The 19331-nt window shown below is 41.7% G+C and overlaps 2 protein-coding genes and 2 non-coding genes across 6 annotated transcripts; 1 reads left to right on the plus strand and 3 right to left on the minus strand.

Moving 5' to 3' along the window:
- Window positions 1-593: 593 nt before the first annotated feature.
- On the minus strand, window positions 594-10216 carry nol9 (nucleolar protein 9). 3 transcript variants are annotated; one of them, XM_038721881.1, is made up of 13 exons: window positions 10100-10216; window positions 8738-9241; window positions 8440-8650; window positions 8135-8265; window positions 7851-7986; window positions 7476-7572; window positions 7046-7143; window positions 6461-6628; window positions 6102-6354; window positions 5899-6013; window positions 2615-2789; window positions 1277-1410; window positions 594-1136 (listed from the first exon to the last, which is right to left on the minus strand). In XM_038721881.1, the coding sequence occupies exons 2-13, from the start codon at window positions 9206-9208 to the stop codon at window positions 1020-1022; spliced, it is 2106 nt and encodes a 701-aa protein (XP_038577809.1). In that variant the 5' UTR covers window positions 9209-9241; window positions 10100-10216; the 3' UTR covers window positions 594-1019. The 3 variants fall into 3 exon arrangements, with proteins under 3 accessions (XP_038577809.1, XP_038577808.1, XP_038577807.1); XM_038721880.1 differs by lacking the exon at window positions 10100-10216 and adding an exon at window positions 9786-9951; XM_038721879.1 differs by lacking the exon at window positions 10100-10216 and adding an exon at window positions 9641-9779.
- zbtb48 (zinc finger and BTB domain containing 48) lies at window positions 10074-17257 on the plus strand. The gene is made up of 11 exons (XM_038721878.1): window positions 10074-10212; window positions 11027-11746; window positions 11886-12193; window positions 12264-12369; window positions 12500-12592; window positions 12682-12768; window positions 12897-13051; window positions 13205-13341; window positions 13583-13747; window positions 13890-13978; window positions 15351-17257. The coding sequence occupies exons 2-11, from the start codon at window positions 11048-11050 to the stop codon at window positions 15768-15770; spliced, it is 2259 nt and encodes a 752-aa protein (XP_038577806.1). The 5' UTR covers window positions 10074-10212; window positions 11027-11047; the 3' UTR covers window positions 15771-17257.
- Window positions 14358-14430, minus strand: trnar-ccu. The gene has a single exon. It is a non-coding gene; the product is annotated as a tRNA-Arg (tRNA).
- trnar-ccu lies at window positions 15149-15221 on the minus strand. The gene has a single exon. It is a non-coding gene; the product is annotated as a tRNA-Arg (tRNA).
- Window positions 17258-19331: the final 2074 nt, after the last annotated feature.

Below are 19331 nucleotides of genomic sequence, written 5' to 3' on the forward strand. Positions count from 1 at the left end.
AGTGTCTTGACTGTTTTTATTGCAGTTTTCCTGCCCTTGAGACTTTTGTAACAGAACATCTGCTGTTCAGAGCAAAATCTTAACATACATTTGCTGCCCCCCTGAGGTCCAGAAGGTAGCACCAAAAAAGAAATCTTTTTATTTGATTTCTTATATACCACATAGGCCTACATAAAAAATTGTAAACATGTTGCATTGACAAAACGTCTTGAAAGTATAGCAACACTATTGTGTCCCTTTAACACAATACTAAATGTGCAACAGTTAATGCAGAGTTAGTCAGCAATAACAAAAAATAGAGCCATTTCAGTAAAACCTTTGACCAGCATAAAAACAACACTGACAAAATCCTGTTCTTTTAGTGAATGTAAGATTTTAAGTATAAATATGAAAAGTCTTAGCAGTGTGCATTTTATTCAATAATACAAATGAACAAAGTACTGTCTGAATCAGGGACTATACCGCATACTGTGATAAAATGTGGTTAAATGGCTCTTGCCTAGTTGAAATCTATATGGATGCATGGCTATGATTGTGAAAGAAATATCAAGATTGGTCAAAAATACTATTGAAAGCAAGAAAAGCACAACATCTGAACCAAAGTTGTTTCTCATTTAATATCTGGCGGGTTTTGTATTGATTTGCAGCTTTGGAATGCAATCTACAAATAAGAGACATCAAACAAGAGCTTCAACTACAAAGTGTGATCTTATTGTCCATGTGACAGAAAACACAAACTTCTTTACAGCGCCATCAAGAGTACGTACAGTAGGGGGTTGTAAGACATGGTGAGAACACCCAGTTTTCAGTCAGGAAGTGCAGTAACAGGAAGGCAGCCATGTCTTCCTGCAGAGTCTGTAAGCCTGGCTGCTCTGTCAAAACTGAATCGTGAAATTTAAAAAAACTGTCTGCCTCACACGCTGTTCTGTACATTCAAAGGCCAAAAGTGATTGGTTTGGCATGAGACACAGGTCAAAAAGAGTAAAGGGCAATAAGCAGATGCTGTGTAGAAAATGTCATTACATCCCTATGTGACTTGGTCTCATCAGTCCCTTGAAGACTCGCATCTTTCCTGCACCAGAGAGATCAAAACTGTAGTCTGTTGTGACATAGGGCATCTCTCCTTCAAAGCCAGGCTGAAACAAAAACAAAGACACCATGAGTTATGGTGAAAGTAAGCTCTGGACGGATGTTTATGTATCACTATGTGCTACAGCGAGGAAAATACTGTCCTTTTAAGTGCATTGTGTATGAAAGAACAGAACTGTCTTCTGACCTGTGTTGTGAGGATGCAGGAGGGCAGTGATATCGCTCCCAAGAGGAGACAGTTGACCTTACGAAGGATCGAGGGATCTACAGGCGTCAGCAGAAAGTACAGCCCTCGCTCCGTATCAATACCTCGAAGCACACCTGGAACACATTAACATGTAAATAACCTTCAATTTATAACTAACAGCAATCACATGTTCTGTTTCAGGTTCCTGGAGACCCTAGGCCCTCGTTAAAAGTTTTTATTACCATGATACAAAGTTTTTGAGAATTACTTACATAAACATGATTTTTAAGTGATGTCAGCAACAAGTTTGTTTATCAGAGGTCTGACAGGGATTTAGATTTAAGCCCCTTTTCCACTGCACGGTACCAGCTCAACTCAACTCGACTCGTCTTTTTTTGGTTTTCCATTGTGGAAAAGTTGCACCTGTACCTGCCTTCCAGGTTCCTTTTTTTTGTATCACCTCCGTCAAGGTTCCAAGCGAACTGAGACGATACTAAAATGTGACGTGAAAACACGGCAGACTACTGATTGGTCAGAGAGAATCGTCACTATTCACTGCGTCATCATTGCGTGGGCCTGACAGAGGCCAGCAACAGAAAGTTTTATATTTTACAGTTTTCATATGTTATTTCATCACTAAATACACTTCTGAGAAGTTTTGAGGTAAGAAATCAGCTGTGTAGATTTTGAATATTGATAATTTCATGAGAAGTGATGGCGGAACAAAAATGTGCTTGAAAGTTTTCGTAGTTGAGGAGCTCCGCAAGTGGCGGGAGGGGAAGCCTGCGCAAACCCGCGGGGAGGAGCTCACGAGGCTGTCCAGCCGCCCGCTCAGAGCCCTCTGGTCCCACTGTGACACAGACCGCTGCAGCAACAACGGCAGAGGAAGCTGTGAGGTTTTCATACCACTTATCTGTCTTTACATTCTAAGTAATGATTTAAGTTAAAAACTTTCAACAAGAGACAGACGTGTGTGGGTCGCTGGTGTGTGTGTCGCATTGAAAATTACATTGCGGCAGTTTTGTGTGGCGTCGCAATGACAATCAGCTACATTGATACTATCTCTGGGTACTATCTGCAATGGAAAACGGAGCACGGCCAAAACGAGTAGAGTCGAGCTGAGCTGGTAATGGAAAAATTAGTCTGTGAGATTTAACTTACCCCAAACATCACTATGTAGGACAACATACTATACATTTCTATGTGAATTACATGTAGGCAAACACAATGTATATACATGTGTATGTATAAATACATACCTATATAAACATAAACAGTTCAATGGTCATTCTACATGTTAATTTGACCATTCGTACAAAGGTTAGGCAGGATGCATACCAAAGCCCACACATGGGCAGATGGGTGCCTGCGACAGCAGGACAGGGCCTCCCCTGCTTGTTACTTTCTCTCCCAGGCAGCAGAGTCCCACCAGACTGGCATTGGCAGCATAAAACATGTGGCTGGGCACTACCTCGCAATGGATCACACCTAAAGCAACTGCTGTGTGGGGCACCTACAGACCAGAGGTAGAATGGTTAGGTACTTATCAACATGTCATTTCTCAGATGTTTAATCCAGTGGTTTAAACAGCTGGGGAGTTATATGTTGGAGCTATTTCTAAGATGGGAGCAGTGACAAGTAAAAAATGTCCAATATTTAAGCTCAGCTAATCCCATCCAGGCTCCAGCTTCATATCAGTACTAGGGGTGGGAATCTTTGGGCACCTCACAATTCGATTACGATTCAGAGGGCTGCGATTCAGTTATAAAACGATTATCGATGCATCTTGATGCATAATTTTTTCTATACAGAATCCCTGGATAATTACTAAGCATTTCATTTGCACATTAAAATCCAAAAGAAACATCTCCTTATTAGCTTTAGGACTAGTTTGCATCCCTAATTTACTTTATTAATCTCAGCTCTGTGGTCCTTCATTTCTTTAACATCCAGACTCCGAAATATAAAGTTACTTATCAGGATATAGCCTACAGTATGTATACAGGACAGAGCTGTACACCAGTAATTCAGGACTGAATGCCTTGGTAAAGAGCTGGATTTTTAGTAGATCTTTTAAAGCAGTGGTTCCCAACATGGGGGGCGCCAGAAATCACAGGGGATGCCCAAAGCTGTTTTGAGGTTGTCAAAAAAACTTTGATTTGCACATTTCAAAAAATCGTGATAACACAATAGATAATTTATACAAAAGTCTATAAACATTTTTTTCTTCACTTAAAACAGTAGGCAGACTACTTAGTAGTAGGGCTGTAATGGTTTTTAAACAGAGACCAAAATCCTGACACAAAAGTCCATGATCTCGTGTCGCGGATCCGAAAGACAGAACCGCGACACACCCGCTCATTAAGACAGTACACCTGTGGCGGCGGCGGCCGGTGGGCTCGGTAGCGGTGTATATTGTAGGCTGTTTGTATTAACAGTAGGTAATTTTCCACTATATAGTTTAGTGTTTATTTACTTGAATCTGCTCCTCTGCTCTTCTCCCCACACTCACACAGACCTAGCCTGCACCTCTGGTCTCTCACGGCAAACACGCAGGCTGGCTCCGCCTCTTTCTGCCTCTTTCTCACCCTTTATGTGTCTCTGCTGATCAGCAGTACGTTTTATAAAGTCACCCGAGATTCAGTTTTCAAGTGCGCCGTATGTGGATCGAAACTGAAACTTAACGTTAGTGAGTGACATCTGCAGTGGTGCGTTCACTGTTGCTCCATAATGTAACATTACCTGCGTGTCCGTTGACATAATACCAGATAACCTCTCCCTCACCGTTTCTCTACAAAATGCTAAAGTGGGTTGCCAAATATGCTTTGGCACGTGGAACTGTACCTGTCCGGCCTGCCAGTATAGGCCTATGTTGAAAACACTTAATTTATTGCAAGCTGTAGGCTTATATTTTGTAAATATTACACCTTATAAACCCCTTTTCTTGGTATTAAACAACACCAAGAAACAAAACACCAGGAGACTTTTGGTGAAGGCCGACCAACAGCTGGTACAGATTTACACAGAGCCATGGAGGTGTCATTTGACTCCATGGGTTCGCTATTAGTAAGTAATTACATAATAATTTTTTGTGTGCTTGTTTTGCCACAGCAGCTCTATCGGTCATGAGGCTTCTGGGCCTCATGTTGGCGGCTCACGTGGTGGTCCCCCTGGGCCTCCTCCATATGAGGAGGCCGCAGCGCTGGTTCATCCACCTGCGTGTCGACCCGGTGAGACAGAGGCCCCTGATCTGGCCTACTGGCGGGACCCCCTTTCTCTTCGGTCAGGGTTCCCCTGGGCAGGGTCACATCCCATATCTCTGTCTTCACAGACGCCTCCCTGATGGGCTGGGGCAGGACCTGCCTTTCTCAGGGGGTGGGCGGTCTGTGGCAGGGCCGCAGGCCTCTCCACATAAACGTGCTGGAGCTCCTCACGGTGTGGAAGGGGATCCGACATTCTTCCCTCTGCTGTGGGATCAGCACCTGCTGTTCCGCACCGACTACAGGACCGCGTGGGCCTACATAAACCGCCAGGGTGGGGTGCGATCGGTGCAGCCGTTGGGTCTGGCCAGGCGGCTGCTCCTGTGGGCGCACACTCACTAGCTCTCCATCAGAGCAGAACACATCCCTGGCGTGCTGTACGGAGGGGCGGACACCATGTCGAGGGAGGGCCCTTGGCCAGACCAGTGGCACCTCCATCCCGATCTGGTGACCAGATCTGGCTCCGGTTAGGCCATCAAGGAGAACGCTCAGTGCGCCCTTTGGTTTTCACTGAGCCCACGGGACGTCCCCCCACTGGGAGTGGACGTCTTAGCGCACCCCCTTTGGCCTCCCCAGCTGCTATATGCTTTTCTACCGGTGCGGCTAATCCCACGCCTTCTGGATCGCCTGCAGTTTTCAACCTTGGCGGTGACTCTGGTGGCCCCGGAGCACACCAGTGCATACTGGTTTCCCTGTCTCTAGCTGTTGCTGGCGGGGCAGCCGTGGAAACTCCCCTGGAGGGGGGATGCTCTCTCTCAGCAGGGGGTGCGATCTTTACTACCAGACTGAAACTTACCGCTAATATATTTTTCCACTAACGTTCAGCGTCACGTTCTGCCGCTCGCTCTCTCTCACTCGCTCGCTTGGGCTCACACACTGCGGTGGTGTGTCGAATACAGGAGGAACACTTGTCTCTGTTATGTGCGCGCCACTGGCGCTGCACTTTCGCGAGCTCCGCCTTTTGCGTTCCGTCAACATTACGTTATCAATTAACATTTAAATAATTGATTTTTGGACATTTGTTAATCAATTCATAATCTGCCACGTTCGCATCGCGATGCATCTAAGAATCGATTATTTCTTCCACCCCTAATCTGTACAGTCATCTTCCCGCTTCTCATTTAACTCTCAGCATGTAAGCAAACATGCATATTACCTAAAATGACTACTTTAAAATGCTGGGACAAGCAGATACCGAACATGTGATGTGTTCTTTTCTTCTTTTTACTGGGCCACAAATCACTATAACCTTGTAAAGTCTGAGTCATAATAAATAAGTTTAAACTTTGGCCACAATTTTCCAAGGTAATAAAAAAAACTAGAGGTCCTGTCAAGAATAGCAACATCATGATTTCCATATACCTGGTATGGGGTGAGGCTGTGTAGAGGTCTAACTGGTCCAGGGTCAGAAGACTGCAGCTGACTCAAATAGGCCAGCAATGACAGCTCTCTGAGCTCATTAGTGCGCTGGTGTTTCCTGTCGAATACAATGCACCCACAAATAATGATTTAATACTGAAAGTTTGTATATGTTTATGCCAACATAGTGGTGGTGGTGTACTTACGCTGTTCCTTGGCGCCCCACTCCTTGAAACTCTGATTGTACAATAAGGTGAGTGTAACTTCTGGGGGGACTGTGGCTCTCCGTAAACTCGTCCAGGGCGGTCTGGGCAGGTGGGTGTGTCTGGTAGCCGTGTGCTGTCCTCAGAAACTCTGGAGTGAGGGCGGGACACTGCATGATACCACTATGACTGAGCTGCACGACATGTGAGACTGGGAAGAAGCGGACCATGTCCACTAGCATCTGAAATCCGAATCCTGTGGACAGCCCAGACAAGCACATGTTCAGACACTGTTTACAATTAGTGTAATGAAAGTTCTTTATAATCTTTTTCTACTGTCACAGAGGGTAGCCTGAGCTGACCTTTGACCCAGCCCATGGTGTTGATAATAACAGGAGTCTCTCGGCTCTTGGAGCGTCTGCGCCACAAGGACTTAAGGGATTCCAGGTAGCGGTCTAAGTCAGACTCGCATGACGAATGACCATAGTAGATCATGTGGTCCGGTGTGAACTGGTGTGTGAAAGGAGGACCTGAAAAATAACTCAACATAAGTCTTCTAATCCCATTTTACACAAATAGTACAGGAATAACACATGTCTAAAACTGTTGTATAGTAGTTATAAGTTATAGTTACATTTGTACAGATTAAACAAATAGATAAAATATTAATTAGTGATCGTTACAGGTACTGGAAGGCACACTGAATACACTTAAAATATCTACTAAAAGGATGCCATGAACTGTGTTTAAAACTGTATTTGAAAGAGTGATATAGGTTCTTTAAATGCTGGGACACAATATAGTGCATTAAAATGCAATAAATACAAACCCCATATCACATCACAACTAAAAATCTATGCAGTCAAGTAAAGATTGATCCACGATTAAATACTAAGATGTTTAAGGGGAGATAAAAAAATAAATTAAATAAAAGGATGAAAACATACCCAGAAGTGGTTCTCTGACAGTCGACAAAGACAGGCATCCAGCAGGTGTGAACTCTGTTTGACCGAGGTCGCCTTCCAAATAATCGACACTACTAGTACTATAGACACACACACACACACACACACACTTAGTTTTCTACCAAAATACATTAGAACATACTATCTTCCTGTATGTCATACTGACTACTTTTACATCTCTAGATGAACTGTTACATCCTCTAGAGAAATGTTACATCAATGGATGAAGCAAACTGAAATACAGTCACAAACAAAGATACAGACTAAGAGAGTATAACTAATGCTATAGCACACAGTGATCATAATATGAAAGTACCAACTTCACCACTAAAATGGGATGCACTACAAATTCAAATCCAATAGTAGTACAAAATATCAATATATATTTAACATATCCAGATGCGGAACTTACTGATTTAGTAAGGTATTGATGAGGATGCGGATAAATGTTGACTTGCCCACATTCTTGGTACCGCATACAAGGATAACTGCACAACCATCCATGTCCCCTATGAATGAAAGACATGTGTCCAATAATTTGCCAGGGCAAGACCAATTGTGAGTCTTACAAAATTAGATACTGAATTCTGACTTTTTTATAATGTCTAAAATGTTAAATTAGGACTCTCAATTCATTTCTAATTGCTCACATACTTTCTGAGGAGTGTATCACAGTGATAATAATCAGGCAAAAGAAAACGTGTTTAATGTCTCCCTGTGCCTTTTGCTGATATGTAAAATTGCCTTTACATTTATTTAACAAGGTGATTGTCTAAAAGGAGCATACCTCTGCAGGCACTGACCACTGTGTTAAGAGCATCGCTGTAGCTTTTTGGCATTTTCAGACCCTCAATGGCGCTGACCAGGGGAATCATACCCAAACCATTGAGTGGAGTGTCAAGAACAGCTGACATGAGTTCACTCTACAAACAAGCGGTAAGAAGCTTCTGTTAGACATGTGCAAGACTGACCTCTCAAAATTACCTAAACATTAAACTACAAATAATCATCTCCTGATTCCAGTTGTAATCCATTAGATGAATACTAACAGTAGTCTCTCAGTCAGCTTACCATTGGGGGGCTGAATAATTCAGTAAGATCTGTGAAGCTTGACAGAAAACGAGTCAGAGGCGTCTCCATTGGCTCCAGCAGAATGATGGACGAGCTTGGCATAATCCTTTTTAGCAACTTCTTCCGCGATGCTGCAAAACACACATTCAAAGGGGTTTGGGGACACTCAGTGCAATCTTTTCCTAACATGCAGCTCAGTATAGTGTCACCAAATAACAACCTCTAACCTTAAATGTGCAAAAAGGAATATAACAGTAATTACATCACGCCCTTGTAACATAACAGGTTAGCTGCTTATTATTTACCTGATGGCAAATACTTTCGAAGGATGGGTGAAGCCTCCGTTCTGTCATCTCTGGTGTGATCAGAGCTTTCCAGTGCTCTAATGGTCAGAGGACAATGTGTGGCTGGGGAGAAGAGTGGGTATGACTGCTGGCCTTCTTCAATGGTGAACCCCATCACTTCTACACGGCCGTACAGACAAGTCAAAGAGCACTTCCCACGGAAACACAGGGTCTGCAGAAGAGAAGGTAATGCTCAGTCATAAAAAATACATAAAAATATGTTGTTGGTAGATCTTTACCAAAATATCCTGAGGCATACCTGATTCTTCTGCATGACAAGTACTGCATGGTTTTGCCGATCATCTCTCTGTGCACAATGATGGAGAGCGTCTCCCTCCAGTCTACTTGGCTTTACATCTTCCATGTAACCTGAAGTCTCCACACCGTTCCTATGAATGGACTGGGAATACTCCTTCCAGTCCTGTGAGTCCTCTGACTCGTTGTCAATTGTAAACGCTGAACTCCCATTAGCCTGAGTGTGAGATTTCTTCACTCCAGACTGAGCAGTCTTTTTCTTGGAGTCAGAGACAGACTTTGGTTTACTCTGCAATCTCTTTAGGGTGGGCTTTTTCTTCACAGACGCCTGGTGCTCCCTGATCGCTCTGGCCATGACAGGACTAGACTTGAGCTCTGAGGAACTGATAGGCGGCCTGGACCGTTTACCCCTCACATCCTTCCACTTCTGAGATTTAGCGTGGCCCCTAACCTGTGTGGGTTTGTTCACCTTCATGTTTCTGTAATCAATAAGTACTCACGTGGGTGCCTGCAGAGAAATGAACATTAGGTAGTTATCATAGAGTTGAACAAACAAAGAATGGCACTAAATTACTAATATGTAATTCGACGACAACAGTATTTATTTACAAAACATATCAGCCATAGCTGCCATGAATTAACAGCAAGACAATTCAACAGCAGTTGAAAGCCAAGCTAATCATGCTACGGCGTAAAACTGGCTATATATTTACTTTATGGTAGTTTCCCAACATGTGAGGCTAAGTACTACATAAATACATATATACATACAACAGAAAGGGGAACCAGCTATCAAGACAATAATTTTAAACTTGGCAAGGGCTACAGTCACTTATCACAGCTCTTAAAGAACTAACGTTAACAGCTAGCTGCTAGCTAATGTTGCATTCAGATGGAGAAAACTTACCCCCAGCTGTTGAACTAACAATGCAGAACTACAGATATGGTATATGATATATGTTTTGCCTTGCCTTTTATTAAACGGAAACCGTTTAAAATTTGCAAACTTGAAAGAGATGGCCAACTACAACAGTGTTAACAGGCTAGCTTACATGTGTGATCCGCAAACAGACGCCGCTTCTGGATGGCCGACTATGGTTTTACCCGGAGTGTTTTTATTTACGACGACGTTATTACGCTGTTTTAGCGTATTCACACGAATGTTAAAATTAAGAGAACGCAATGTGGCCAACACTTATAGTTTTACTTGTAGCAGATGGATTGTCAGTGTTGTGCATGTTGATGTTTAATAATGGACAACACATGTTTTTCCCGGAGTTCGGTCGCGTAAACGGCGTCACATCCTCTCGCAGTTTTTAGGGGCCTACAAGAAACGAAAAGAAGGTGCATGTAGCGGCTTTGCTACCTTTTCAAACTGTTTAAAGTACATTTGAAGCGGGTGCAGCTCCGCGACAAATGAGAGTAAATATTCAGCTTTCGTCGATCCTGCAGATGTGAGTCTCAAAATGCAGCTGTCCGGTGAGTACCATGCTAAGGGAGCGTCTTAAAATATGTGCTAGGAAGTAAACGTCGAGGTGCGTAGGTAGCTAGGGGTTCAGAAAAGCAGTCTCAATAGAAGAAATATGATAATTCAAGGAAAATATACTGCACAGTGTTTAGAGTTTATTTTAATAATCAACATATTTTATCTGTTTAATGTGGTAGCTTTTATTGACACAAAGGTAGCCGATGCAAGTTAATATACAGCTCTTCTAAATATTTAACACTATTCAAAATGTTGATTTTTCAGATACTTAATGTTGGTTTATTAATTTCAAATTAACTTTATGTGTAAGTATTTGCAGCCTCATAGCTGTCAACTTATAAGCATCCGTTTTATCACGTTACTGCATAAGGAATGTGCCTACTGGCTCTCAATGTACTTACATTCAGTTTTTTTTTCAGTAATCGTTTTGTCCATAAAATGGTGAAATATGCTCATCACAATCTCCTAAAGCTCTGATGTGGCGTCATCAAATTTCTTGTTTTATTTGACTGTAACATAAGAAAAATTAAGGCTGTAAATGCTCACATTTCAGAATTTTTAAACTATTATTGGACATTTAAAGACAAAATACTTAATTGTTTAATTGAAAGAATAATCATCTGATAATAATTATAATAGTTAATTGGAACATATCTACATACATTGTCAAAATGTTACTGTAAACTATGTATTCAAGGTTACAAATAGTGCCACGGTGCATGGGAGTACAAGGGCTTCAGGGATAAACACTTTATATACATAAATACTACATTAAACTACAGTTTTGTGTCCCTGTGTCTCATGCAGCTCTACAGTGAAACCAGAGGGATGCCTGCAGTACAGAGCAACCATGCTCAGCGTGTCCTGTCCTCCCTGAACCAGCAGAGGGCAGTAGGGAGGTTTTGTGATGCAACCCTGAATGTGGGAGGTGGGGTGGTCTACCTGGTCCATCGCAACATCCTTGCCTGTTTCAGTGAACTGTTCCAACAGTCCAATATGACCTCTGCACCATGCAGGGAATTCTGCCTTCAGGAGTGCCCCAACGATGGCCTGGAGCTGCTCCTGAACTTTGTCTACACTGGAGAGCTGAAGTTGGATCATGACAACCTGGACAAGGTGCAGCATGCAGCAACCAGCCTGGGTGTAGCAGAGGCACTTACACTCTGTCAGCAATTCAAGGACACCTCTGTGGATCCTGTGCCTTTCAAGCGTAAAAGAGGTAGACCCAAAAAGTCTACATCAGATACAACTCCTCCTGGGTCGGTCAAAGAAGAGAACTTGCTTACGATCACAAAAGATGACTCCAGCTTTGATAGCGCCCCAGCCAATTTTAGCATCGCCAGCACGACCACCACCCGCTCTGGTCGTGTAGTAAAGGGCCCCAGGCGACTGGTGACTGATGAGAGCCCCCACACTGATTTTACTGAAAAAGCCAGCAAGGGGGCTCTACTTATTCACATGGAGCGAGAAAGAAGTGATAATGTTGCGGAAAAGCAAAACCCAGATCAGCCAACTGGTGAACCCGAGGTAGAGTATATGAATGAAAAAGTATCACAGTAATTGGGCATTTGCTTACACATGCAACTGCAAGTGCAAATAATGATAATGGTGATTTAAAAAAATGAAAATGGTGGTTGTTATTAAACTTGTCTTATGCTTTTTGCAGATAACTGACCTCCAGGTGGACGTAAATGACAATGGTATTAGCCGGGTAACTGAGGAAGTAGACGACGACGATGATGTGGGGGATTTTGAGGGGATAACTGAAGACACAGATGAGGAGTACATGCCCATTGCAGAGCCCAGTTCCTTAGCCCCATCGACGTCAACAGCACGAAGGCGCAAGGCCCAGAATAAAACAGATGAAAATGAGAATGGTGAGGCTGTGGAAGGAGACTCCAAGAAGGACTCTGTGCAGTGTCCCATCTGTGACAAATCCTTCAAGAGCAAATACTACCTCAAAGTCCACAATAGGTATATGAATTTATTATTTGTCTTTCAAATTGCTGTTGAAAGAACAGCCACTAATATGTTCTTTTTATAGGCGGCATACAGGGGAGAGGCCATTTGGTTGCCTTAAATGTGGAAAGAGGTACTTCAGGAAGGAGAATCTTTTGATACATGAGATCAGAGACTGTGCAAGACTACAGGTGAGGGAAAAACAAACAAAACAGTACTGATGAGAAAGCAACATTTATGTTCAATTCAGTTAGCTGTCTTCAATATCAAGTAAGAAAAAGAAAGTTTAACATCACTGTTTATGCTGTGTTAAAATTACAGACATACACCTGCCTGACATGCTCCTCAACATTCAAGGGAAAAGAAGAGCTACGTTTGCATGTTATCTCCCACACAGGAGATATGCCCCACAAGGTAGAGACTGTACATACCATACAATAAATTATACCAAATCTAAAATTTGTTTTTGAAGAATATCTTCATTGACATGGTTAATTTTTCAGTGTTCAACATGTCCGGAACAGTTTATGTACAAGAAAAACTTGACAATCCACATGATGAAGGTCCATGGTTATCCCAAACCACATGCAGTAAGTGTAAATAAATAATAGTGATTTCATGGTTTAAACTTAAGGTTTCACTAAGTTGTGACAAGTCAATTTTTCATCCAAGGTATTCACCTGTAGTTGTCAGTCTGTTACAACGTTTTCTTTTTTAGTGTCCCCAGTGCCCCAAAACCTTCTTAACTCGGACAGAGCTGCGTGTACATGAAGCAGCCAAACATCGAGGCGAAAAGCCATTTGTGTGTGAGGAGTGTGGCCATCGAGCCTCTAGTCGAAATGGCCTGCAGATGCATATCAAAGCCATTCACAGGTAGTGTTTTACTGGTTTGATGAGACAAGAGGGCCCAACAACTCTGGGAAATGTGCCCGTAAAGTAATACAAACAAAATAGAGTTTTAGTATCAGTTTAGATAAAAACTGACATTATTTGTTTGAATCTTTTTCTTGTTGTTCCGCTTTACAGAAATGAGCGCCCTTTTGTATGTAACTTATGTGGCCATGCATTCTCCCAGAAGAACAACCTAAACATGCATCTGCGTATACACAGTGGTGAAAGGCCATACCAGTGCCATCTCTGTGGCAAAACCTTCAGGACACAAGGTAATGGCAATCCTCGCTGGTCAGCTGTCATATCCATCACTGTGAACATAACTGTATTGAATAGCTTAGATCAGAGGATTTGAAACTGAGGCCCCATCTGCACTACTCCGTTTGAAAACCCCTGGATTAGATTAATTAATGGATTAATCCAAACACTCCGAGATAAATCCTTGAACACACTACTAACTTTCACTCAAGAACATATTGTTTATTGTATTAATCACTGTCTTTTTAATACCAGCCAGTCTAGATAAACACAACCGGACGCACACAGGTGAGCGTCCTTTCAGCTGTGATGTTTGTGAGCAGCGCTTCACAGAGAAAGGCGCCCTCGTCCGCCACAAGGCCAGCAAGCATGAGGAAGGCCGTCCTCACTGTTGTCATATATGTGGCAAAACCTTCAAAGGTAAGACCTGCCATGCTGATTAAACACTATATGGGCCCAGTTTACTTTCATTATGAATAAACAATTAATGTTTTGTGCCCTAATAAGCACAGAGTTAAAGACTTGCTAATGTGATTATCCTTGTGGTTTTATCCTTCACCAGCGAGGGAGCAACTTCGTGTTCATCTGCGTCGACATAAGGGCATGAGGAAGTTTGAGTGTATAGACTGCGGCTACAAGTTCACTCGACAGGTAGGCTCACTAGTAGTGCTACAACTAACAATTATTTAATCTGCCTGTTATTTTCTGATTTCATTGATTAATTGTTTGCTCTATGAAATATCATCATGAAATATCGCTTGTTACCTAAAGTCCAAGGTGATGTCTTTAAATTGTTTATTTTGTAGAAGGTAATTGCTCAACAAGGGTTTATAAATACAAGATTTAAGATAACTCCACAAATTTGCATTGTTCCCTTAAAACATTGGACAGTTTTAAAAAAAAAAAAGGGATGCAGCAGAACGAGCCAATCTGTTCCTTTATAATACTACTAATATAGCAGAGGATGGTTTCGATCCATCGACCTCTGGGTTATGGGCCCAGCACGCTTCCGCTGCGCCACTCTGCTACACACCTCAGATGGGACTCGAACCCACAATCCCTGGCTTAGGAGGCCAGTGCCTTATCCATTAGGCCACTGAGGCAGACACAGAGCTGAGGCCACTGTGCACAAGCAGTGTTCAGCGGTGTTCACACTGTAATCCTTTGTGAGTCAATTTTCTATGGACAGGTAGCCTTTGTGTGAAGTAAAATAAGGGAATGTGCCTGCATGGGTTTAGCGTCAGTGTGATGTTATACATTGTGTTGCTGCAGACAAATTGTTGTTCATTTGGTCTGCAAATGAAAATGTGAATTAATACATGTTTCCATCCACTACTGTTGACTAATTATTAGGAGTTGGTTTGTGGAGATAAACAGCTGGTGCCACAGATTTCCCAGTCAGGTGCCATTAAGACATTACAGATCAAACGGACACAACAAGATGACGTATTTAAACCAACGCCAGTCCAACTTAAAATGGTGGAAAAACAATGTGGAGAAGATTATGGAAATATAGCCTTTTGTTTTTTCATATATTCATTGAGGAAAGTTAGTGTCCTCATCTCTGCACAGAAATCTGATGTTTTTGTCTGCTGCTATTTTGCTGTCTCTTCAGTTTGGCAGAGGCTTCAGTGGACGTGTAACTCACTTTTTGTGTATGTAATGATTTGTGTGCATAAGGTAGTACCTTCTTTTGCCAGATCAAACAGTCCAAAGTCGTACAGTTTCTTTGTAAAAGTGCAGACACAGCAGAGGATGGTTTCAATCCATCGACCGCTGGGTTATGGGCCCAGCACACTTCTGCTGCGCCGCTCTGCTACACACCTCAGATGGGACTCGAACCCACAATCCCTGGCTTAGGAGGCCAGTGCCTTATCCATTAGGCCACTGAGGCAGACACAGAGCTGAGGCCACTGTGCGCAAGCAGTGTTCAACGGTGTTCAATTTTCAGGACAGGGATGTTAGCCTTTGTGTGAAGTAAAAGTAAAATTACCCACCTGACATCTCTGTATTTCTCTTACAGGCACACTTGCGACGACACATTCAAATCCACAAGCGCACTGAGAACTACAACCCCCGGCAGAGAAAATTGAGGAACGTGATAGTGCAGGATGTGGACAAAAGTCCTGGTGAAAACGAAGCAACTGAAGCCTCACTGATCCCTGAGGAAACAGATTACGCCCCAGAGACTGCTGACGTTGAAGCATCCACAAACCCAGAGCCTGACTCCGCGAGAGGTCTCAGTTCCAGCTGCATAGTGAGGGTGGTGATCGAGTCGAGTGATGCAGTGATGGAGGAGGTTGTGTCCAACCAGAACCTGGGACACGCTGACGCCGCTGTGCCAGAAGGCTTGCAGCAAACTCAGCTGGTCACCGAGGCGTACGAGGAGTCCACAATGGATATGGAGGGAATCGTTGAGAATATATCAGAGAGTAAGACATGATGACTGAAAGACCAGAGACTTTGTGCCACCCACTTAGAATTAGGGTTACTGTGAAGACCTCTTCCTAAATAAGAAGCAGATAAATGTGACCTAAGGGATGATAAGGCACAGCCTAAAACGTTTGGCCTGCCAAATCCTATGATAAAAAAAATGCAGCAAGGTCAGCCACTGTGAAGTTTCTGGACATACAAAAGATTCTCATGCTTTTAGTAGTCAACTCAGTGAACTGCATGCTTGTTATGGCTGCTTGAATGTGAAATATATCTTTTTAGCTTGTTTTATTAAGCCTCCTTTTATCAGTGTGCCTACTGCACAAATGTCTACAGCAAAAATCAGTAATACATGATTCTCAGTGGTGTTCAGTTTTGTCATTGAAGGTATTAAAGGAATAGTTCAGCATTTTGGGAAGTAGACGAGTTAGACAAGAAGATCACTACCACTCTCATATCTGTCTGTTAAAAATAAGGCTACAGCCAGATGCCGCTTAGCTTAGCTTAGAACAGGAGGGGGCAGGGGGGCAAGGGTTACAAACAAAAATCCACCTCCCAGTACTTCTAAAGATCACAAATGAACATTTTACATCTCATTAAATCCATACAAAAACCGTAAAAAGTGTAAAGAAACACAACTGACAATTTAATGGACATGCTGGACAATTTCTTGACCATGGTCAGTAACTTCCCAGAGTTTCCGCTGTTTGTTTTTGTTTAGATTAAATGGCTAATTGGTGAGTTTTAGAGGTGCAGGTGGGCAGATTTTGATTTAGATTTTTTGACAGAGCCGGGCCAGTTTTTGAGCTAAGCTAAGTTAACTGACTGCTGGTTGTAGACTTATCTTTAACAAACAGATGAAGGTCAGACAGTGATAATGGTCTCTTTCGACAAGAAAGCAATTAAGAATATTTCCCAAAATGTCAAACTTTTGCTTTGAAATGGATGTTCCCAAATCTACAGAGAACTAAAGTAGGGACACTGAATGAATTTCACGCTATTTGGTGGCGATAATGCGCAAAGAACTGCACCAGTGATACCGCAAAGGCGGTGAAGAAAACTTCTAGTACACAAACATGGATGTATGTGAATGCAGGAATAAAAATATGTTAAAAAATTTGCTTTACAAATATTTAATGCAGAGGGAAATGCAATCAACGTGTTTGTTAGACCTAAAGGATGCACACAGTCAGAATTATGTAAATGTAGGTTTTGTTTGTTGACAAGAAAATTCCACAGGGCAGCTTTAATGTTTGTTTACAGACATCAGAACATCCTTATTTGGAATTAGGACGCTACACAAGTGAATGATTTTATGTTAAAATATACAGCTTTATATGTGACCGCATTAGCTTTCTCTATCCTTTTATAAAAAACTTGATGAATTTGTTTTCTCACACTCAGTCGCAACTACTGTCTATTGTTTATAAGAAATATATTAGCAACCTGCTAACAGCTCATCAAATGTGACTCAACAGAATAAACTCTTAGACCTGCCTGCAGTTTCATTTATAGGAACCACACTGTAAACACTTTACAAACACAGTACATAAGGTTAAGAATATACTGTATTTACAAAACTAATTCAACATCACAAACTTGTATGAAAACTAAGAAAACTGATGCATTAACATCACCATAAAAACACTCACAAATAATTTTTTCGATTAAAGCAAAAATCATTTTACATGACAACAAATTGAGATTGTTTTGCACTTCCAGTTGTGATTGGCGACCCATCACCAAGTGGTACTTTTCTTGTTGCAACTGATAAGCAGGGGCACCTCAAGCAACCACAGCACAAATATATCCATAAGTAAAATTACAAAACATTAAAACATCCGTAAATACAATTTTTAAAGAAAATTCTTCATGCACATTCGACTGGTTATAAAGACTGATGTAGCCCTGGTTAAGGGTCAGGAGTTATACAAGGAGATGCTGTGCAGCCTAATTATCACTAGCAATAGAAGATCAACCTGGTACAAGTTAACATCACCTGCAACCAACCTGAAATTCTAATCTAATGACAGACACATCTTCTATTAAAAGATGTTTCTCCTGGTTACGGTCAACCCATCCTATTCCACCATATGTCTGTTTAATGCTAGATATAACTTGTGATTGTCATTATTTTAGGAATGTAAACACATTACTGCTGTTTCTGACCAAATATTTTGCTTTTGATCTGAGCTACAAATTGTAGGCTACAGAGGTCTGGTAAGCTCATATCTTCCATTCATTCATTCATTCATTCATTCAAACCTATATTTAAACTCAGAGAACCACTTAGGTTGCCCTCATTTGCAATGATGTCGAATTACATAAAAGTTCAAATAAATAGGACAAACACAGATAAATAAAGAGGAATAGACAATAAAGAAGAAATAGTTTAAACAGTAACTCACTGAGGCAGGTGATCATGGTTTTAAATTGTCCATAGGTTGGTAGAATATTGAATTGATCATTCCAGGAATCTGGCGCACAAAAAGAAAGGGCTTACTTTCTAAATTCCGTTCATGTTCATGGGACCTCAAGCAATGTTTATAAGGCTTTTCTGCCAGAGAAGACATACCCACTGTATCAGTACTGTAGCTATCACCAGTAATAAATCTAAGTGCACAATGCTAGACCATGTCTAGGCGTTTAAGAGTGGAAAAAGGCACCAATTTTATAGTTTTCCAAAATCTAAAACTGATAAGAACGGCCTTAACAATCCTGTTTCTACAAATCATAGGTTAAGCTGTTTTTGTGTAAGAAGCCATTTTTTTTACAACATTTTCTGACAAGATTGTTTAAATGTATTTTTCTCATCAAGCCAAATGCCAAGATATTTATATTCAGTATCTCATTCAATGTTAGATCCATTCGCTGTGGATATATGCATAACCGATATCTCTCTCTGTAAACTCTGGTGAAGAGCATGAATCTTGTTTCATTTGCATTAAGTACCAGCTTGTGAATAATAGAGCATCTTGTAGAACATTAAAGGAAAGTTGTAGGTACTCAATTGCTAGTTGTACAGAATCAGCAATACAGTACAAAATAGTGTCATCAGACTTGACAGCCACTCAAGGAAGAGACAAAATCATTAATATAAACGCTAAAGAGGACAGGAGCCAAAATGGAGCCTTGTGGAAAAATACCAGACTGGACGCACCCCGACTTTACACACTGAAGTGTCTCAAACAAATATTTCTGGAGCCTTTCCATCAACGCCAATACTGCATAACCCTTGTAAGAGCAAAGGATGGTCAACAGTAACAAATGCTTTTGAATCTATAAAAAGGGCAGCACAATGTTTCTTATTGTCTAAAGCGGATACTTAATGTAGTAGCTGAAATAGTGCTATGATTGGTTCTAAATCCAAACTGGTGCAGAGGACATCAGTGTCTCTCTCTAGCTTTCCTTTTGTTTTTCTTCACACAAGTATTTCTCTTACTTTTCACGTGGACAACCAAGCGCAACTCTAGGAATGCCTTCCAGGAGAAACTGTCCAGCTGCGAGTACAGCCGAGAATACAGTGGGGAGAACAAGTATTTGATACACTGCTGATTTTGCAGGTTTTCCT

The sequence above is a fragment of the Micropterus salmoides genome, unplaced genomic scaffold, assembly GCF_014851395.1.
Source record: "Micropterus salmoides isolate LMB-PRFRI ecotype aquatic unplaced genomic scaffold, ASM1485139v1 Ms_hic_scaffold_16, whole genome shotgun sequence".
In the NCBI taxonomy this organism is placed as follows: domain Eukaryota; kingdom Metazoa; phylum Chordata; class Actinopteri; order Centrarchiformes; family Centrarchidae; genus Micropterus; species Micropterus salmoides.